This window comes from Clinocottus analis, unplaced genomic scaffold (assembly GCF_023055335.1).
Source record: "Clinocottus analis isolate CAN_PGR_092001 unplaced genomic scaffold, fCliAna1.0.p SCAF_19, whole genome shotgun sequence".
NCBI classification, from domain to species: domain Eukaryota; kingdom Metazoa; phylum Chordata; class Actinopteri; order Perciformes; family Cottidae; genus Clinocottus; species Clinocottus analis.
In genome coordinates this window covers 3,703,422-3,723,346 of record NW_027175920.1, presented here as the reverse complement: position 1 = coordinate 3,723,346, position 19,925 = coordinate 3,703,422, and the positions used below count along the sequence as shown (strand labels likewise).

At 44.4% G+C, this 19,925-nt stretch overlaps 1 protein-coding gene across 14 annotated transcripts in view; it reads left to right on the top strand.

Annotated features, from left to right (window-relative positions):
- Positions 1-1,461: 1,461 nt before the first annotated feature.
- The window catches only part of LOC137789202 (neurexin-1a-like), a 54,148-nt gene continuing 35,684 nt past the window's right edge, over positions 1,462-19,925 (top strand). For 6 of the 14 annotated variants that reach the window (XM_068582511.1, XM_068582506.1, XM_068582513.1 and 3 more), the window contains exons 1-4: positions 1,462-1,856; positions 3,124-4,538; positions 9,812-9,829; positions 10,598-10,627. In XM_068582511.1, coding sequence (XP_068438612.1) covers positions 3,806-4,538; positions 9,812-9,829; positions 10,598-10,627 — 781 coding nt within the window. In that variant the 5' untranslated portion in view covers positions 1,462-1,856; positions 3,124-3,805. Of the gene's footprint in view, positions 1,857-1,931; positions 2,291-3,123; positions 4,539-9,811; positions 9,830-10,597; positions 10,628-19,925 lie in introns of those variants that run through there. The other 8 variants (XM_068582515.1, XM_068582517.1, XM_068582516.1 and 5 more) reach the window with 3 other exon arrangements.

Here is a 19,925-nt window from a genome sequence, read left to right as displayed (position 1 = left end):
GCTCATAATGGTTGCAGATAAACATACACAGAAAAAGATGACAACTACTGTACAAAAATAGTGATGTGTGTGTGTAGTTGATGGTCTACACACTGTTATTTGCTGAATGCCACTCCATTCATCGTTTAATTTAAAGTGTATCTTGAATCAGCATTTCCGATCAGGTCAGGGCTGTTCTTTCTGCAGGAGGCCTCATCCTTTGGTTGCTACTTCTCCATACTCTATGCTCTATACTCCTCCACCTCCAGCTCCAGCTCTCGATGTGAAGGTTGAGTTTTTAAGCAGAGTAAAAGGAGTAAAGCAGATGTGCTGGCTGGTCTGACGCAGACATGTGCAGTTTGGAGGGGTGAGATGGAGGGACAGAGAGAGAGAGAGAGAAAGAGATAGAGAGAGAGAGAGAGAGAGAGAGAGAGAGAGAGAGAGAGAGAGAGAGAGAGAGAGAGAGAGAGAGAGAGAGAGAGAGAGAGAGAATACAGAGCAACAGCAGCAGCTGTCCCAGGGAGCACAGAGAGCCCAGGGAGAGCACCTCTTAGCTGGGCTCGACACAGCTGGAGTCCCTCCCTGGGAAAGGCGAAAGCCCTGTGTTTGTGCCTGTGTGTGTGTGTGTGTGTGTGTGTGTGTGTGTGTGTGTGTGTGTGTGTGTGTGTGTGTGTGTGTGTGTGTACAGCCAGTGAAATCTCATGCACAGTGTGAGATTTGGGAATTTGGCTGCCTGGATTTTCTTCCCATTCTGTCGTCACAGAGAGGTCAAAGTTCACGCCGGAGGCGTATACTCTGTCTGCCAGTGTAGGTTTTGCACACCTTAGAAAATAATCTTGTAAAGGCAATGGACTTCCCCAAACTGTTGCAACATTAGAGGCACACCATTTTCTAAAATAACACTATTGTGAAGTTAGGATTTGCCGTATATATTGTCTGCCTTAAGGTGGATTTGTCCATCCAGACTCGTGTGTATGTCTGAGTCGATCAATTTAAGTGTGTGTGCTCTGTATAGTGCAATTGTGTAAGAAACAGAAACAGAGTAAGCGGGATTTGTAAATTGAGAAGGTCCTGTTTCCTTTTCCTTTTGTCCTTTTCCCCCCATGCTTCACTGAATCGCTGACTTCCTTACATTCGCTCTTGTAGCACGAGAGAGGTAAAGGCCATCGTCACTGTCACTCACGGATTTAATCATTCGGATCTACCCCGGTTCTCGCCTTATTTTCTGCCTCCGGTAATTGCGTTTCTGTTTCGTGCGGGCGGTGAGTGCGCGCTGTCCAAGGTGCTGCAGCAGCGCGCGGCCCCGCCCATCTCCTCTACCTCACTCTCTATTACACGCACACGCACAAACACCCACACACACACACACACACGTACTCTTTCTCTCTCTCTCTCTCTCTCTCTCTCTCTCTCTCTCTCTCTCTCTGTCGTGCGCGCGCGCGCGCGCGACCACGTGACTTTCCCTCTGCCGAGTCTCGCGGAGAGCATCAGACTGCACCTTTTCCTCCTCAAGAGAACGGAGAGCTAGAGAGAGAAGAGAGAGAGAGACATTGAGTCAGGCATAGAGTGAGAGAGCGCGCGAGAAAAGGAAGGAAAGCTAGAGAGAGCGAGAAAGAGAGAGAGAGAGAGAGAGAGAGAGAGAGAGAGAGAGAGAGAGAGAGAGAGAGAGAGAGAGAGAGAGAGAGAGAGAGAGCACCTTGTCGCCTGGAGGAGAGCCTGTGATAATTTTGTCCCTGTCCGGTAGACCGGCTCTATCTACCACCAGGCGCGCGGGTGCTTTCCCCTCTCTCGCGGCTTTCAGCTTCTCCTCAAATGGGGAGGGAAATCGATGTGTCGCGCGCCGCACTGTTGCCACGGAACCACAGGATGTGCGCGAGGTAAGTCGGTTTTCTAGCCTGTTTGTGCCCGCATAGAGGGAAAACCGCTGTTGGGATTTTTTTAAATATTTTTTTTAATATATATATTTTTATTAACGGGGTGAGGCTGTCACATCACTGTTACAGGTTGTGATGTCAATTGAAACAGCAACTGTGTCAAAGAAAAAAAAATACAAAATGTGAATACCGTGGTTCCGGTTAGCTAAACTGTAGTTAAGTGCCGAGGCTCAGGTGACGAGACTGAACCCCCGCTGTGGGGAAGTAACGGGCGCGTTGGAAAAAAAAATGGAGAGGAGGTATATGGCCGCAAATTGAGAATCGATATCTCAACCGCATTCATTCACCCCGTCTATCAATAACCGTGATGTCGCCGCTTTTCACCTTTGGAAGATCCGCGGAGAAGAAACTGTTTGCAGCCTGCCGTGTTTGTTTGTGTAAGTGTGTGTGTTTGTGTGTGTGTGTAGCCGACATTTTCCAGTCGACGTGGAGGTGTAAATGTGTATCAGTTATTAGAAACGAGCTCCGGAGCCGTTAATTCGATAAAGCCATGCAGGCTTGAGGTTTGAGTCATCCGCCGCAGCGCGCGGTGCTGCTCCCGCTCTTTGTGATGTAGCTAACAGAGGTGAGGTGGCCACCGTCAACCGTTATCAATTCATTGACAATTTGCATAAAATAGTGTTTAAGACAACTGGTTCCGAATACTGTGAAGTGGCAGATGTTATAAAAACAAATATGTGCTTTATGACGTTAAGGCGGTCGCAGGTATGCCACCTTTTAAAATCTCCTGCGGCATGATGGGAGATCTACTGAGGAGGTGCTGTTTGCGTACGTGTGTGTGTGTGTGTGTGTGTGCGTGCGCGTGCGTGCGTGTGTGTGTGTGTGTGTCAATTTGTAGCCTATTGTGTGTGCGCTTGCCGTCATTGGGCGTCTATATGTTTAGCTTAAGTCATTGATGTGTGGGCTTTGTTAAAAAAATAAATACATTTAGGTTGTATTATTTGTCTTGATTTGGGCCTGTGTAATGTGACAATGTGATGTCTCTGTGTGAGAGAGAGTGTGTGTTTGTGTGTGTGTGTGTGTGTGTGTGTGTGTGTGTGTGTGTGTGTGTGAGCATAAAATGCATGAGAGAGTAATTTGAGAATAATAGCAGGCTCAGGTTGGTGTACGCTGTGTGTGTGTGTGTGTGTGAGAGAGAGAGAGTTTGTGCATGAGTGTTTACGCGCGTGTGTGACCCTGGTTGATTGTGCCATCTCTGTTCTCTCTGTAGGTCGCTGGAGAGAGTGATGACGTGGCAGTGAAAGACACATACCTCACTCGCACACGCACACACGTATTCACACGTATATTGCCCACACACACTTGAAGTTTTGCCCTACTAAGACAGAGAGGAGGGGAAGAAAATTCTGCTATGACGGCGTCATTTTTCTCCATTACCAATGTGTGAGCCACACACCCACACACACTCTCATACTCCGTGGGGAGTTGCCTTCATGGGGGATAAGGCCCTATCTAGGGCACAGAGATGGAGTTCACATCCAATTCGTCACTTATCTAACACTCACACAGACGTACACGCTGAGGCACACACCTGGAATCTCATATGTCAGAAGTGAAGAATAAAAGACTGAAAGACTGAATGGAGAGCAGCCGTTGAACATATCAGAGAAGACACAAGCGAGAGAGGTCACGGCGAGAGAAGAAGATTCCCAGAGCGCGCCGAAAGGACGGAGCGAGCGGCTGCCTGACCCCCTTCCCCCTCTGGAGCTGCGTCGCGTAGGAGCCTCGACTAAAGAGCACTCCCAAGAAAGCAGGGCGCACCTGAGACACACAGAAAGGCTTCTTCAAAGTGGCCCAACAGTTGTCACCATGAGCTGTAGGCTGGAGGGAACACCCCAGCTCTAGCCTCTGTCTCCTCCCGTGTGTGTGTGAGTGTGAGCGCGAGAGCTTGCATGACTGTGATGGCGGTGTGTGTTTGGGTGGCAGCCCCCCTGCTCTTCCTGGGGCTGTGCCTGTGCAGTGTGGGGAGCCAGGCCCAAGGGGAGGTCCTGGAGTTTGGTGGCGTGTCCAGCCAGTGGGGGCGGTTCCCCGTGTGGAACGCCTGCTGCGAGAGTGTGCTGAGCTTCAGCCTGCGGACTCACAGCCAAGAGGGCCTACTGCTCTACCTGGATGACGAGGGCTTCTGTGACTTCCTGGAGCTGCTGCTTCTCCACGGCCACCTCCGCCTGCGCTTCTCCATCTTCTGCGCTGAGCCGGCAGAGCTGCAATCAGGCGTGGCGGTCAGCGACGGGCACTGGCACGTGGTTCATGTCAAGCGGGACTGGAGGAACACCTCGTTGGAGGTCGACGGGCGACTGGAGGGATGGGCGGAAGTGAAGAGCAAGAGAAGAGACATGACAGTGTTCAGCCACACCTACATGGGCGGGGTGACGCCAGAGCTCCACTCCTCGCCCCTGCGCCTCACGTCCCCTTCGGTCAGGGAACACCCAGCCTTCCGTGGCTCGATCTCGGCGGTGAGCGTCAACGGCTCGCTGTCGACGCTGGAGAACTCAGAGGGCGTCAAAGTAACAGCTGGCTGCGGGCCGGATCACCAGTGCCAGAACGGAGGGTTGTGCAGCGTGGTCAACGACCAGGCCGTCTGCGACTGCGCCGACACCGGCTACCAGGGCAAGGACTGCAGCGAAGGTAAGGCCCAGAACCATGCTGACCCATCATATGCATCTCATCCTTTACATATACGCATACATAAATAAAATGCACAGTTACTTTTGGGGATCCATATCTCCAAATTAGGATACACGCCATGCACCTGCAGTGTAGACATCTATTTTTCATTCACAGCTGCCTTGAATTGGTGCGTGTGGACCAGCAACATTCACAAACAGTGCAAGACATGCATACTGATTATCTTTGATATCGATTTTTTTTTTTTATTGCTGCCAATGACTCCCAATTTAGTATGGGCCTCCAGAACTCAGGAAGCTAAGCCCCGCTCACAGGAAGTGCAGTCCGTTTAGTAAAGCTGTGGAGATGAGAGCTTGAGAGAGTTTAAGAAAAATTCCTGAAACTCACTGGAAACCATTACCTGGCTGGCAGCTTTAAAGTCCAGCTGGGCTCATTTGGCATGTTTGGCAAAACAGAATAACCATATAGATCCGGTATGGATGTGGTTGACGGTTCGTGTTGTGAGACATTAATTGGAATTAGGCTAATGGACTTGAAATCAGTGGTTGTTACATGGCAGACACCTGGCTGCCTGTGTTAATGGATTAGCATTGATTCTAAATGGCCTTCACAGGGACAATACATAGGGTGCTGAAATGCAGTGTTTACAGTCAATCTCCTGCGTTTAATTTGAACAGCTTACAGCCCGTTAAGATGCTGAGTTTGTGTATGAGTGAGCGTGTGTATGAAAAATACAAAGTATGCGTTCTTAGCAATTGAAAAGCGGCAAAAGTGTCATGTCGGTATAGCAGGATATACATATGAAGAACCGTTACAATAAACGGACTGATGCAAGAATGCAACCTTGATGTGGTGGAGGCAAAAGAAGAAAAGAAAAGGTTTCACAAATGATTTAATATGTAAAACTCTTCAAGAGGACCCACCCCTTAATAGTTTCAAACAAGCCTTTTGGTCAATACAAGTGCCAATATACAGGGCAGCGTAATGACGGCCATTACAAAAGCGAAGCAGCTGCTTAATGAACTCCGTTACCTTGTTATGGCCAGCGCTGCTAATGCGCTCATTCCCCGCTGCGCCGTTGTGTGTGTGTCATCAGATTTGCTTCAGTTCATTCAAGAACAAATCTGCATTCTTAATTAACAGCGCTTTCAACTCCTGTATGTGTTTTTTCTTTTTTTTTCTTTTTTCAACGCCAAAGATACCGTGTAGCTTTGCCTCGTTGATTGCTATTTTAATGACACGAATGCATCGGACATAAATGGTCGAGTGGCTTTGCCATGGCGCCTGTTTGTCGCCGAGCTGACCTCACACCCCAGCGCCGCTGCCAGCATCGCACTTCCCTTTAGCCCCCCCACACCATATCACCTGATAGCATTTAGTGGCCAGTGGGATTGCCTAAGTTGCCATGGAGACAGCACTAATAGGGAGACCTCATGCTAGGAGTGTTTTCTCCGTCCTTGCTCTTTCAACCTTCCCCACCCCCCATTTCCTCAGCTCATTGCTGCCTACGGCGGCCTCAGGTCGTAGTGACTTATGTCAGGCATTATGTCTTCCAGGCAAATGTATTTACATGTTCGTGGCGGTGTGTGTGTGTGCTGTGTGTGCGTGTGTGTATGGTTAGCTATTCTGAAGGCGATAATGAGCACATTGACCACACTAGTCTTCATTTTCCAAGCAGGTGGGAGTGGTAGCTGATCCCCTATGCTCCGTAGCGCTGAAAGGAGTTGACAGAGAAATAATGAATGCTTTAGTTAGAGCTTCAATGATTAGTCTATTAATCAATAAGTTCCTTGAGTGAAAGTTGAAATGGATCATTTCTTTCAAGCAAAAATAACAAATATTTGCTTGTTCCAGCATCTCTAATGTGAGAATTATATTCCTTTCCTCATCATCATGATGATAGTATAAAGTAGAGTGTTGGACAGGATGGTTGAGTAAAACAAGCTTTCTAAAGACATTATTTTGAACTGATGAAAATCACAACCAAATAATTGTTCACTATAGTACAGACAAAATTATTAATAAAGTAAATATTGTGCAGATCCTGAAAATAATAATTACCTGAAGCCTGACAATGAAGTTTCTTGGAAAGGAAAAATGCCAAACGTTTCAGTATTTAAGCTTCTAAATGTGAGTAGTTGCTTTTTTTTTGCATCATTGTATATATGAAGCAACATTTGTATTTATTTTTTTACTGTTGGTCAGACAAAATAGCAATTTAAATCCCTCACCTTGTGCTGAGGGAAATAGCCAGTGACTCTTTTCACTATGTTAAAGGCATTTTATAGACTGAAATCAACAAATTGATTAATCTAAATCTTTGATGGATTAATTGATAATGAAACCAGTTGTTTGCAGCTTTGGTGCTTGCTTCTGCACGTGGTGTGTGTGTTGATGAGATGACAGCTGAAGCTACATGATCGGCTCCCTGCGGAAACTCGGTGCTGCGCTGAGAATTGCTTGTGATCCAAGCCGGTCTAATCCAGTCTGCTGTTTTCGCTGCTGGTTAGGGCACGTTGGGAGCCACAGGCAGCCCTGACACATACATGCACTCTCATACAATACCTGCGCAAACACATGTAACACAAACATGCAAACACATGGAAAAACACAGTGTTCAGGCTCCTGCAGCAGCATTAGTCACATCACTACTGAGGTGCCTAATATCAGCGAAGTTCTACAGGCTAAATGGGAGATGCAGACATTTTACATAAAGGCTCTTAATAGACACAATACACTACCTGCTTTGGACTGGCACTTTGTCGCTCAACAAGAGGCTACTTATACCTTTTAAGGGTCTGTTTTATATTCCTAGACTGAGTCATATTTCAATTGTGAGTGATGCCAAGTGATGGTGAGTAGAACAAGTGCTGAAATATCTTTTTTTATCTTGGCGATAGTGGCCGGTGTTAGTAATAGTAGTCTCATAAAATGGTTCCAGTTAGGAGGTCTGCTCGAATGGAGGTGCATTGGGTGAGCAGCAGTACTTTATTTGGTTGTAGTAATTTGCTACCATATGAAATGATGAAGCCGTACCAGAATGCATTTTGCTTATATTCTCCATTGGCTTCTCAGATTCCCATTTCAGAGTTTAGGTAGAAACGGCTGTAGGGTTTAGAGTATGAGATATATGATGGTGGAGATTGAGAGTAGCTTAATGGCTGGTTCTAAAAGGTTACTTTCGTGTCTATCCTTCGGTAACTCACTGGTAAGGGTAATTCATGGACATTGGCCCGGGAAAGGGAACAAAGGGAAGCAGCTATTCCAGTCAACCGGCAGAGTTTCAGACAGAAATAAACAACAGCAAATGGGGCCAGTTAATCAAAACTTATAGAGTATTTCCGATGCCTGGTTCTTATCTCAGACCTCTTTGAATCATGGACCTTGTTCTCTGAAATTAGTTCAGAGATACAGAGAGGTCTGAGAAGGGAATCGAGCAGATGTGGACAGTTTAAAATTATTAGTGCTATGTTCTTTCTGACAAATCACTGGCTCGGTGGAATATTTCGGACCACAGGATCAGCGGGCTGAGCTAATATCCATGCATCAATATCCCTACCAGTGAGTAACTCATAACAACTTCAAGTATGTTGTAATAAATCTCTCCTCAGGTGCACTAAGGCGCCCTGGAGAAAAGAATTCAAAGGTTGTCTCTGAGAGAAATTCAATGGCTGGCATAGGGAGTTGGAAATAAAAGCTCAGTAAAAAAAAATCCCACTTTGAATGAAGAAAAAAATACTATGCATGCATCTCAGGTGATTTCATTAATTATATACAATAGAGCCATAGCTGCCTCTTTAGAAATGAGGACCATTTATGACCACAGGAGTCCTGTGCAATTGTTTTGTCAGGCACAGCTGGTGTTAAGGTTACCTCTGATATGGTACCTTGAAATGAATGTGTAATTTTGAACCCAGCAACCTCACTGAAGCGGTACAATAATGCTTTAAAATGAAATTATAACCCTCTACATCTTAGAAAAAAGTAGTCCGTTATGAAACTTTAATCCAGAAAGAGTATGCTCTGCTGGAGGAAAAATTGATCCGTAGGACCGTGTTTGAAGCCAGAAATGAGTATTTTGAATGTGGCAGTCTTAGTTTCCGTACACATTTACCATTACACAATATCTTCAAGGCTCCCTTATGTTCCACTTTTACTCACACTGATACTTTTGCAGATTTGTGACAAAGCAAGCATTTCCTTTCACCTCTGAAAGACGCTATATTACATCTTTCATAACAGTTTGAGCAAAGGGTTTTGTTCCAAAGCACAACAATATCAATCAGTTTTGGAGTAACATGATATAAGATATAGTGAGGAAAGTTCGGGCGGGGCTATGTATTCATGTAATTAATGTTTCAGACATTTTGCCCTCCAGTGAAGGCAGAGTGAACCTGGCTTGTTAGGCCTGGCCTGACTCGCATTGTCCTTGAGGGCAAATTGCTCTTAGCATGCTAATGGCTCCACCTGTTTCTGCTATGCTAGTAGCACAAGGGCAGAGGCAAGGAAACACTCAGATGAGCACAGAGCTGAGAATACACACACACATGCTCTCATTCACATGCAAACAGATAAACACACACACACACACACACACACACACACACACTCTCTGTCTCAGTATTAAACCACGCATGTCCCTCATCTTCCTGCACTGCTAATCCACCCCTACATATTTTATATTTTCCTGCTATTTCACATCATGTGTACTGCCCTATTCGATGTGAGTGTGAACGACAGAGAGTGAGGGAGAGGTTGTGAGACTGAATGTGCCGGTGTGTTTGTGTGTGTGTGTGTGTGTGTGTATGTGTGTGTTGCATGCTGTCTGTCGGGGGGCTCTGGGCAGAGAAAGCGGCTGCAAGGTAAGTTCTGGGGTAAAACGGCTCTTGAATCCAAACATACAGGTAGGAAAGTATATTTTTGCCCCACACCTCCTCCACCCTCTGTATCTACAAGTGCGGGTGGGTATGTGTGTCTGCCCTTACGTAAGTGTACCTGTACACACATGCAGAGTCATATGGAGAGATTGTGCATTTATTATAATGCGGCTGTGTGCGTAAACAAATATATTTATAGACAAAGCTCTGTTTTGGCTACCAGTGCAGCATGGTATCCATTATGTCGTTTGCGTGGACTTTTGCATGTGTGTTACCACGGTAACCCTGGACGGGTGTGCATGTACAGTAAGTAGCCATGGTAACCCGAGGGCTTGGCATGCATGTTAATGAATGTCTGTCTCTCTCTCTCCTCGCCCGGCCGCGACACCTTTGCAGAGCACAGCTACACTCCAGGTAGGTTGCACTTCTATCTATCTGTCTTTCTATCTGTCGTTCTCTCACTTCCTCCTATGTCTGTCTATATTTAAGTTTCCCTTCCTGCTTTTTATTCAAACATCTCTTTCTTTGCTCCTCTATTTGATCCAGGCTTTTCCAAGTTCTTACATTTATTCTTAAATACACATTTCTCTAGCTCATTCATCATCTTAACATCACAATTGATCTCCACTATCTCTCTCCACTTCTACCTTTTTCTCGTCCTTTTTTATTCTTCTTTCTGGCCTTCATGTTCTCGTTACATCGTCTATTTCGGAAACACGGCCCAAGGTAGACAGTGTAAATGTATGTCGGTCTGTGTAGGTATGTAGGGGTTGGTTGCTGACATCTGGTAAGTTCCACATCCCATGTGCAACCATCTTGCCTCAAGGTTACAAAGACATACTGTAGGCCCACACAAACACCGCACTGGCTGTGTGCAGACGTCTGTGTGCGTACCTGTTTGTGCGTAGGATCGCAGCCGAGGATGAGTAAGCAAGTTTTTTTAGACATTTTGAATAATTTAGAGGACTCGTACACACACATGCACACACACTTTTACGCAGAAGACTCTACCCTTCACCAGCATGTCATTGACTAACTCCTGTTTTAGAAAACACATATATGCTGACACATGCACGCGCGCATGCACACACATACATACACACACACACAGACACACACACATACACACATCACACCCCATGATCCTTTGCTGTGCTGACTGTGCTCTTGTCTTCCTTTAAGGTCTGGCACACCTGATGATTGGCGACCAAGGTATGGCCTCCTCTTACCTCACTTCCTGTTGTCTTCTGCTATACCATCACACCCTACCTCCTCACCCCCACACTCACTACTCCCTGTATCCCTCCCCCACTTCATCACCACCTGGCGCGGGAGGAAGTTGTCTCTCTAGGCACTGAACTAAGGTCAGTTTTTTTTTTCCCCCGGTAATTGAGATTTCTTGAAAACTGTCCCATTTGGTCTCATCAAAAACTTCAGTTTTAATTTAAACTGAAATGGACGATTTATGAATTTGCAGTGGAGCAATCACATAATGATGAATGAAATATGGCCCTAAAGAATTTTTTTGCCTGAGAGCAACTTCTGCTGGGATATATACACCACAATCATGGCTGCTGATGTGGAAGGGAGTAAAGCGAGGGTTAAGATGGCTGCGGCTTGACGGTGCTTGGCTGGGTTACACTTGGCAGATCTCCAGGTCATGGAAATGGAGCGAAGGGCTGACTGACCGACTGACTCTATGGATGGTTTGAATTGGTCTTTACTCTTCCACCTCATTCCATTTTTTCTCATCTGTGTGTAAGAGTTTGATCGAGAGGATGAGAGCGTTTGGAGTGTGCATGCGTGATGCATACATACATAACATGTGCATGTGCGCTTTTACGTCATGGTTTAAATCAATGACTGTGGCAGTTTTCACACGAACGCTCCCACATTCATCCATGGCTTTTTATCGGCTTACAGCATGTCTTGCTCTGCTGTCGCTCGTGCTCACATGGGCTCCTGTTCATGGCAAGCATGTGTGATTCTGAACAGAAGTTCCTGTGTATGGTGGTATACCTCAAACCCCAAGTTGTCCAGTGTTTTTTGATAACAGCCCCAAAACAAGTGCCCATGGTCTGCCTTTAAAAAATTGTTCCAATGGTCAACAAAACTCACAATCCCACCTCTTTCTCCTTGCCTTCTTTCTCCCTTTTTCCTTCTTCATTCCTGCCCTCTGTGAATTTAGGAAAACTCAGAGGTACCCCCTCCCCTCCCTGATTTTTTTTTTGTGTATGACTAATGGGCTGTTCTGGATGGTTTTGAAGTTTAATGTATTGACAGGCTCTTTTATGTATGGTAACGCAGACCGTTAGAGCCAATCGGCTTCAAGTTCTCATTTTCAGTTGCCATACAATTGGAATGTGTCATTTTTGGTAAGGTAAGCTATTGGTGCATGTGTGTGCGAGCGTGCTCATACTGAAGCGTGCGTGCATTTGTGCGAATGAAGCGGCGCTCCGGCCTACGGTGCTTTTCAAAATCTGAAGGTAGGTGTTGCTGGATCGGTCGGCTCTGCATGACGCTGATGAATACACTGATTGACCCACATAAAGACAGGCCTGATCGTGACAAGCTGATCTGCGTCTTTTGTGCTCTTTGATTGGATGAGAGAGGACATGATGGCGGCTGTCTCCCATTGTGACAGGGCCGCCATGTATTCGCTGAAACGTGCTATTTAATGAAATGTTCATCCAAGCTGGAGTATAGAAATATCTTGAATAGCCCACAAATTGTGTCTGCATCCACCTATTACACTGAGACATCTCTATTCGGACAAGTATATTTCTATGTGAGCATTTTTGTTATGTTTTGATTGCTAAATAAGCTCCTGGTGCTGGAGTTTCTGCCTGAAATGTCGGGCATGAATCATCCAGGTGGCAGTGAAAATTTAATTGCTTCATCTGGCTTATGCTCAGCATTTTAAATCACCTACTTAAGGACCGACATGTATTAACATATGTTTCCCGCATTATTACACAATGTATTGAGCGTATTTGTGTATAGTGGACGCACTTGCTTTTTACGGATGTTTGGATTGTGATAGACTGAATCTAGGACTGTAGCTGATTTTTTCTTTTTTTTCTTTTAAACCTTTGAAGTCTTTTGCATGAACTGTATGTGTGTTTGTGCCAGTGTGTTTTCGCTCTGCATACTGAGGAGTAAAGGCTGTCAAATGGTGCAGACGGAGCCTAGCTTAGGTTAGCTCAGCGTAAAGAGGCTTTTTGAGGAGCCCGCAAAGCTGAAATGAGTTTCTTTGAGGGGGAGGATTGGGTGTGGGGAGGGTTGCCTTAGAAAGATATATAGCTTGTGTCTGCGTGAGTGTGTGCATGCTTTTGTGTGTGTGTGTGTGTGTGTGTGTGTGTGTGTGTGTGTGTGCGCGCGCGTCGAAGAAATTGAGAAAAAGAGACTGTGAGAGAAGAGCTAAAGGAATGAATGATAGAGCGAGTAGAGAGGGAAAGAGGAAGCGAGGGAGAGATAAAGTGAGTCGTCTTCGCTGCTGTGATGTAGAGCAACTGCCTGTATCTGCAAAGGGACAGCGGTGCTCCCGTCTGCCCTTCCAGCCCAGTCATTCTGTAAGGGACGTCAGTCCTGATGGGAAGCCCTGGACCTTTCCCCTCCTTCATAAAACACAGCTATCCTCCTCCCTGGAAACGATACCCACAGATCACTAATCACTTTGAGTGGGTGAAAATGCATGAATTGTGGAGGGAAGAAAGAAAAGAGGGAGCCAAATTGGATTTTCATAAGTATCGAGCAGCCAAAGGAAGAGAGGGGAAATGGATTTTCTTTTCTTTTTTTGAAAAGTATTGAGCAGCAATAATCTGGATGGAAAATGTGCTTAAAGCCAAGTAGCAGATTTTGCCCTTTTCTCTTCTCTCTGTCTGGCCAAGAATAGACCGTGAAGGGTTCTGGGTGAATGAGTGATTGTAGGTCCTGAATAGGATTGAGGAGCGGCTGGACGTAATTGGCAGCAATGCTCGTTTATGATATTTCTATAATTATTTTGAGCTGTGTGAGGCGGGTTGTGCGGTTAATAACAACTGTTTGTGTGAATGTCCAAGTGTTTTCGATATCTATCCAACAATCTGTGCGCGGCATAGACAAGTGGTCAGCCTCGCTTGAAGTGACCTTTACACGCGCACTTACGCGAACGGCCGGACGAACAGCCACACACACACACACACACACACACAATAACCTTTAGAGAGTGCCCGTTGAGTAGGTGAGTGAGTGTGTGTTCAGTGTAAATATGCATGAGTAAGGCTGCCTGCACATATTCTTCACGGTCAGTGGATGAAGGCAGGACAGAGAACGAGGTGTGCGTGTGTCTTGTGTGAGTGCATGAGTGTATGTTCAGGGGAGGTGGATTGTGAGTCATCACTTGTGACTCATAAAGCGTCGGCAATCAAAGCGGCTCATTTTAACACATTGTCTTATGGCAAAAACACAGTCACACACGAACACTTCACTGCACACACACACACATGTTCAGTGTCACACTTTGGGTTTTTCTTAAAATTACGTCTTTTTTATTGTTCCTCCACCTCGCTCTCGTTCTGTCACAGATATACACATGTGCGTGCTTATCTCACAATAACACACACACTACACACTTCGCAGAGGACGGGCGTCGTGCTGACTCCACCATATGCGAGGTTGGAAGTGGTAGCAGACGCCAAGACAAGAGGAACCAGTCGGTACCAGCAAAGTACAGCATGTCTCCTACCTCTTACTCATCATGATCTAACAGTCCTAATAATAAATCACACTAGGAGTGATTCTTCTTTAATAAAGTACAAGCACTGAAACCAATTTAGAAAACAGATTTACTAGAATTTTCTTGTGTAATTCTTTTTTATATTTAATAGAGTTTTTCAATTTATCTGAGACACTACTGGGCTTTCTCTATAAATTGTGGATTATTGTGGAAAAAAAAATAATTACCAATAATTTTGATTAATGATAAAAAAAAATAAACATATAGTCTCTTCTTCTGATGCCATATTCTCAGTTGTGAAGTTTTCTTGCTTTTAAAATGTTTCATAATATATTTTGATTAGTTTCATAATTGATGATTTTGCCAAGTCAATCAACTTATTTTGCTTAATAAATAACAGAAATCAGAGAAAAATGCTTGTTATCATTTCCCACAGTTGAAGTTGATGTAATCTTGTTTCTCTGGCGAACAGTCAAACCCCCAAAAAGAAAAGCATCAAATCTATAAATATTGTTTAGTCGATAATGAAAATAGTTGCTGATAATTTTGTCAAATCGATTAATTGACTATTCATCAGAGCTAAAAGAAATAATATGTTAGTTCATTTTTGGTATTTTCAAAATGTCATCTTGGGCTCTGGCAACCTCGAATATTTTTTACTTTATTCTGACATTTTATAAACTCAACAATTTTAGCCAAATTTTACAGATGAATTAAATACTTTACTGCTAGTGAGGCAAAGCAATGAGGGCAGTTGCCTTGTGTGTGTGCCTGCAGGTGTAGTGAATCAACTGTGAATCACATCATTTGATCAGTGCTTTTTCAAGTGAATCTTTTGTGTATTACATAAATGTTACCCTGGTATAAAATCACCAAAAATAATTAGTTCGCATTCGCCAGTTGTCTACAAGTTAAATTATCTCAAATTAAATACTGGAATGCACTGTGTTTTTGTCAATAAAAGATATTTGACAGTCTAGTTGTACTGCTTACATAATTATCGCAAGACGTACAAGTGAGCAGCACTCGACTCGAGGTGAGAGAGAGCCGCTCAGTGTTAAGAGGCAAGTGTCTGGTGATTGGCTGGCTGCCTGACTGACTGGCATGAATTTGGCTCCTGATGGCCTCATCTTGAGCTGTGAATAAATAACAAAAAAAACAAACTGTTGAAACTAAGTTGTGCCCCCTCTGGCCATTAGCAGTGATAAAGCAATTGAAACAAAGTTTTTACTGCAAAATGCAAAATTCTTCAGGATATACTCTTCGCACTAATAGTACTAATTCTGCATCTCCTCTCTGCTACTAACACCCATTACCGTTCTCAACTACAACACTCATTAATGCTTAACACCCATGCAGCTCTTGTAATGAAAGCCACAGCACCACATACAGCGCTCTACCTCCAAATTATCAGGGAGATGCACGGTTACAGAACTCACCATGGGAAATGTGAAGCGATCCCAATAGTAAATGTATACATTTACTAGTAATTGTATGCAATTACCATCCTGTTAGCAAGTAAGCATTAACATATTCGCACATCCACCGCACCGCTAATATGAAACACACAAAGCCGATGCGCCCTGTAATCACCCTAAAAATAAAGACATCAAACGGACTCCCTATTTACAGAGGATGAAGGGAAAAAAGATAGAGCGGGGAGGCTGGCTGCGAGTGTGTGAGGGGGCTGCGGGAGGAGGGGTGGGAGGGATAAGGTGAAGGAGTGTTGAAAAGCGATGGTGAGGAAAGATAGCAACGCGTTTCACAAAGTGGGTAAGGAGAGGTGGAAAGAGAAGGTCGGAGACGCAGAGGGAGACAGGAAGGGAGATAAGACTGCAGCGTTCCTCAGCAGGGGTGCTGCATCTCTCCTTGGGCTCCCCGACTTGACACAGTCTCGCATCAGCCAGGATGGTATTCATGAGTGATGCAGATACCTCACGCTCACACACATACACACACACTCTCTCCCTTTTTTTAGAAAGAAACAGGCAAGCCGGTGCTCCAATTGTCTCCTACCTGTTCTCGCACTTTCCATTGTGTCTGCGAGCGGGTGCCGAGAGTAGTGGCCCAATTGGCGATTCACTCCAGTACCCCATCTGGCATTTGAAGTTCATTTCTTTGCTGTTTGCCAAAAAACAAGAACAAACACGTGAACAGGAACGCACACATTTTGCACTGACGGGCGTTGCCCCGCGCACAAGCACTCGTTTACTTGTGGTGCTTGTCTGGAATAACTATACGACGTGGAAAATGGCCGCGGCGTTCATTAAAAAGCCAATATTACCTTCATGAAGAAGAGGTCTTTATGCACATTTGTTAACAAGCTGCTGGAAGGGGTTTTATTAGGTGTGTGTGTGCAGTGTGTGTGTGTGTGGATTTACATGTATGCAAATCTGGGCATCGTTATTTGTCTGCGTGGGTTTATTTCACTGCCTGTATGTACAAACGTTTATTTCCTCAGCGTGTGTGTGTCTGTGTTTGTCAGCGCTGTGTAGTCTTCGCCGTGCATATGTGCCGTAATGTATGTACATGTGCTTTTGTGTAGGCCTGTGTGGGTGTGTGTGTGTTTTTGTGTGTGTGTGACACGGATGAAACTGACTCTGATCTTATCCAGCTTAAGACAAATACACTGTTCTGCCTGCAGACATTGTCATGGAAACAAGACGGTTTCCCTGGGTACCAGAGAGAAGGCCGAATTCAAGCTGCAGACGGAGAGGGAGACGAGTAGATAAAAGAAATAAAAAAGGAAAAGAAATACAAGATTGAGCATAATGGCAGGAAGTGGGCTGGTCATTGTTTTTCCTTAAAATTACATTTAAAGGGTTTGACGATGAAATATATTACATTACGTTCTATTTGTCTCTAAAATAAATTCACTTAGAAAAGACCATATCTGCTTCAGAAACATATTTAAGCAGTAATATTGTTTCTTACACAAGCCTCTTTGATTTTTTCCCCCCTATAAATTGAATATATTTGGGTTTTGATGACGTCACAGTGGACTCTTGGAAACATTTGGTGTTGAGTATATTTTTGTTGAAGCCAAAAAATGAACAACCTCGATACTCGATTGACATTTTCCAAGAAAAAATGGCCGACATTTGATGACACAATTAATTAATTAACCAAGAACAATAATGAATATATTAATACATTAAATAATTGATACATTAATGCATTATGAAAACAATTGTCAAGGCTGTGTGTTTAAACAGTGTCTTGTGTTGGAAATGAATGCCTTCATTTTAACAACAACAACAAAACAAGGAATGAGAGCTCGACGTTGCAGACAGACAATCTGTCACTAGTGTCCTGACAGTAATATCCTCCTCTACAGTATTGCTCCCTTGGCTGTGATGTGATAGCCCAATCGGTTTCAACGCCAGATGCTGTATATCACCAAATAGAGATGGAAACAGCAGTCGTAGCCTTTAGTGAACTTGGCTGTGTGGATTTTCACACTTTAACTTAATGTAGAGACTATGCATATGTTAGCATGCATTTGCATACATTTCTCACACTGGTCATCTATCTGTATACCGTATGAGTGCATAGTTAATCCACCTGTCTGTTATTAAGGAGAGATGCCTTCATGCAGGATGTTTGAGTTTATGCCGTGTATATGAGTCTGTGTGTGTGTGTGTGTGCATTTGCGTGTGTGGACAGTCTGAGAGGAGCTGATAGCAGAACTGCATGGTGGGCTAAAAACGAGGTGCAGGGGAATTGCAGTGTGCTATCTCCAGAATGACAGGGCTGCCATGATTGAGGCTTGCTACACTAGGATTTAGATACACCAGCATTTTTCTCTCTTTCCTTCTCTCTCGCCATCCATCCCTCGCTCTCTGCCACTCCCTTTCCTTGTCTCTCTTTCTACTCCTCTACCTCTTTCTCTTCCATTTTGTGTCACCCATCTCAATGAGTCTCTCCGTCTCCCCCTCTTTTCTTTATCCCTTCCTCTTTCAAGTCCCCCTTATGCATCTTTCTCTTTTTCTCTACCCTGCATCTTTTCCACCCTGTTCCCTCTATCAGGTGCTGTATAATGTAGGCTCCCCTGATGTGCTCCCAGCCTCCATCCGCCATTTTGATTCAGTACAGCTGTCCATGATAATGTACTGTTCACTCAATCACTCTTCTCTCTCTCTCTCTCTCTCTCTCTCTCTCTCTCTCTCTCTCTCTCTCTCTCTCTCTCTCTCTCTCTCTGTCACCCTCCTTCTCCCCCCCCTCTCTCTCCCTGAAACACACATGCACGAACACATTCGCGTTTACTGAACCCCTGTAACACAGGGTTGCCATGGAAATGACAAATTAGTGTGTAAAATGTTGAGGAGGAAACCCATGAGAACAGACAAAGCCATATAACACACACAGACACACACACACTTGTCGTATGCACACAGAGCAATCCGAGTGATGTTGTGTGTTTGATAGTCGGGGGGGCGGATCAGTTCCAGCTGGTCCCAGTAGCGGAAACCATCAGATCAGTTATTCACTCGCTCCCTCCTTCCTCCCTTCCTCTCCACATGCTGCTTTATTCATCAAACTAGTAGTTTAATGATAGTCTAATGTCAATCCTCCTCCATCTTTACATGCCTGTTCCCACTGTAGCCTCCATATAGTTACTCGTTCATTTTTTCTTTCCCGTTCTAGTTCTGCGTTTATTTCTGACACATTTTCCTCTCTCCCTCCTTTGCTTTCCTTCTTCTCCTGCTTTTCTCTCCTTCATTACTTTCTTTTCATAACTCAATTTAAAATCAGATCATCTCATTGAGCTCAAGATCTCTTTTTCAAGCCAGACGTAAGAAAAAGAAAAACCTTTTCAGCCAAATGAGGCTTCAACGAGACAAATTGTGGAGAGAAAAAAATCTGCATTTCCCAGAACCCGAAATGGTCTGTTCAGATGTATTGTTTAGTCATACTAACTGTCCAAAATCTATCTATAAAACTAAAATGCAGCAATTTCTCATATTTTAAAAGCTTGAGCATATTAGCTAAGAAATTGCTGGGGGGTTTTTCTTTGTTACCTGTATTTTTGCTTTACAAATGTCAGTCAATTGATTCTTACGGGTGTTGTCAATCAATCTTCTATCAATTTACCAACGAACCAGAACTATGGTCAGATCTCACGTACAACCTCACAGACAGCAATATTTAATAAGCTGTTACTACACAGTCAGACAACCAAGAATCAGACGACAACAAGGAATAATCAAGAAACAACAACACAAGGCATGAAACACAGGAAATAATAAAGCTTTAAAATATCCACAGTAAAAGAAAGAAGCCCAACTTGAGAGAGTCCTTTATTTAATCGCTTGATGTCATTAAGATCAAGGTGTTGTTTGAATTTAGAGCAATGAAAAACATTTACAGTCAGAGATTTAACTTACAACCACGCAGTCAGCCCACGAGAAACCATTAGTCAAACAACCAGTAGAAAGAAAACGACAAGGGCCATACGAAACATGTAATAGTCTTTAAAAAACTTCCAAAGGAAATTAATTGTGGCTTGAGAGATTTCCAGTCTTTTCCTCTGATTTCCTATTCCCTTCCTTTGTATTCCTTCATCACCCTCCTCGCCTGCTTTGATCGACAGTGCTCTCCACAGGATGAAGTGTGACATGTGGTGTGTATGTCAGTGTCTGTCTCACTGTTTACTCTGAGCTAATACTGACTCACTCCATTAATCTGAGCTACAACAGATCCACTCCAACCTGCCCACCTGAGAGCATGCGTATGTCTGCGTGTTCCTGCGTGTGTTTGTGCGCCAGACACGTGTTCTTCGTCGTGTTTGCG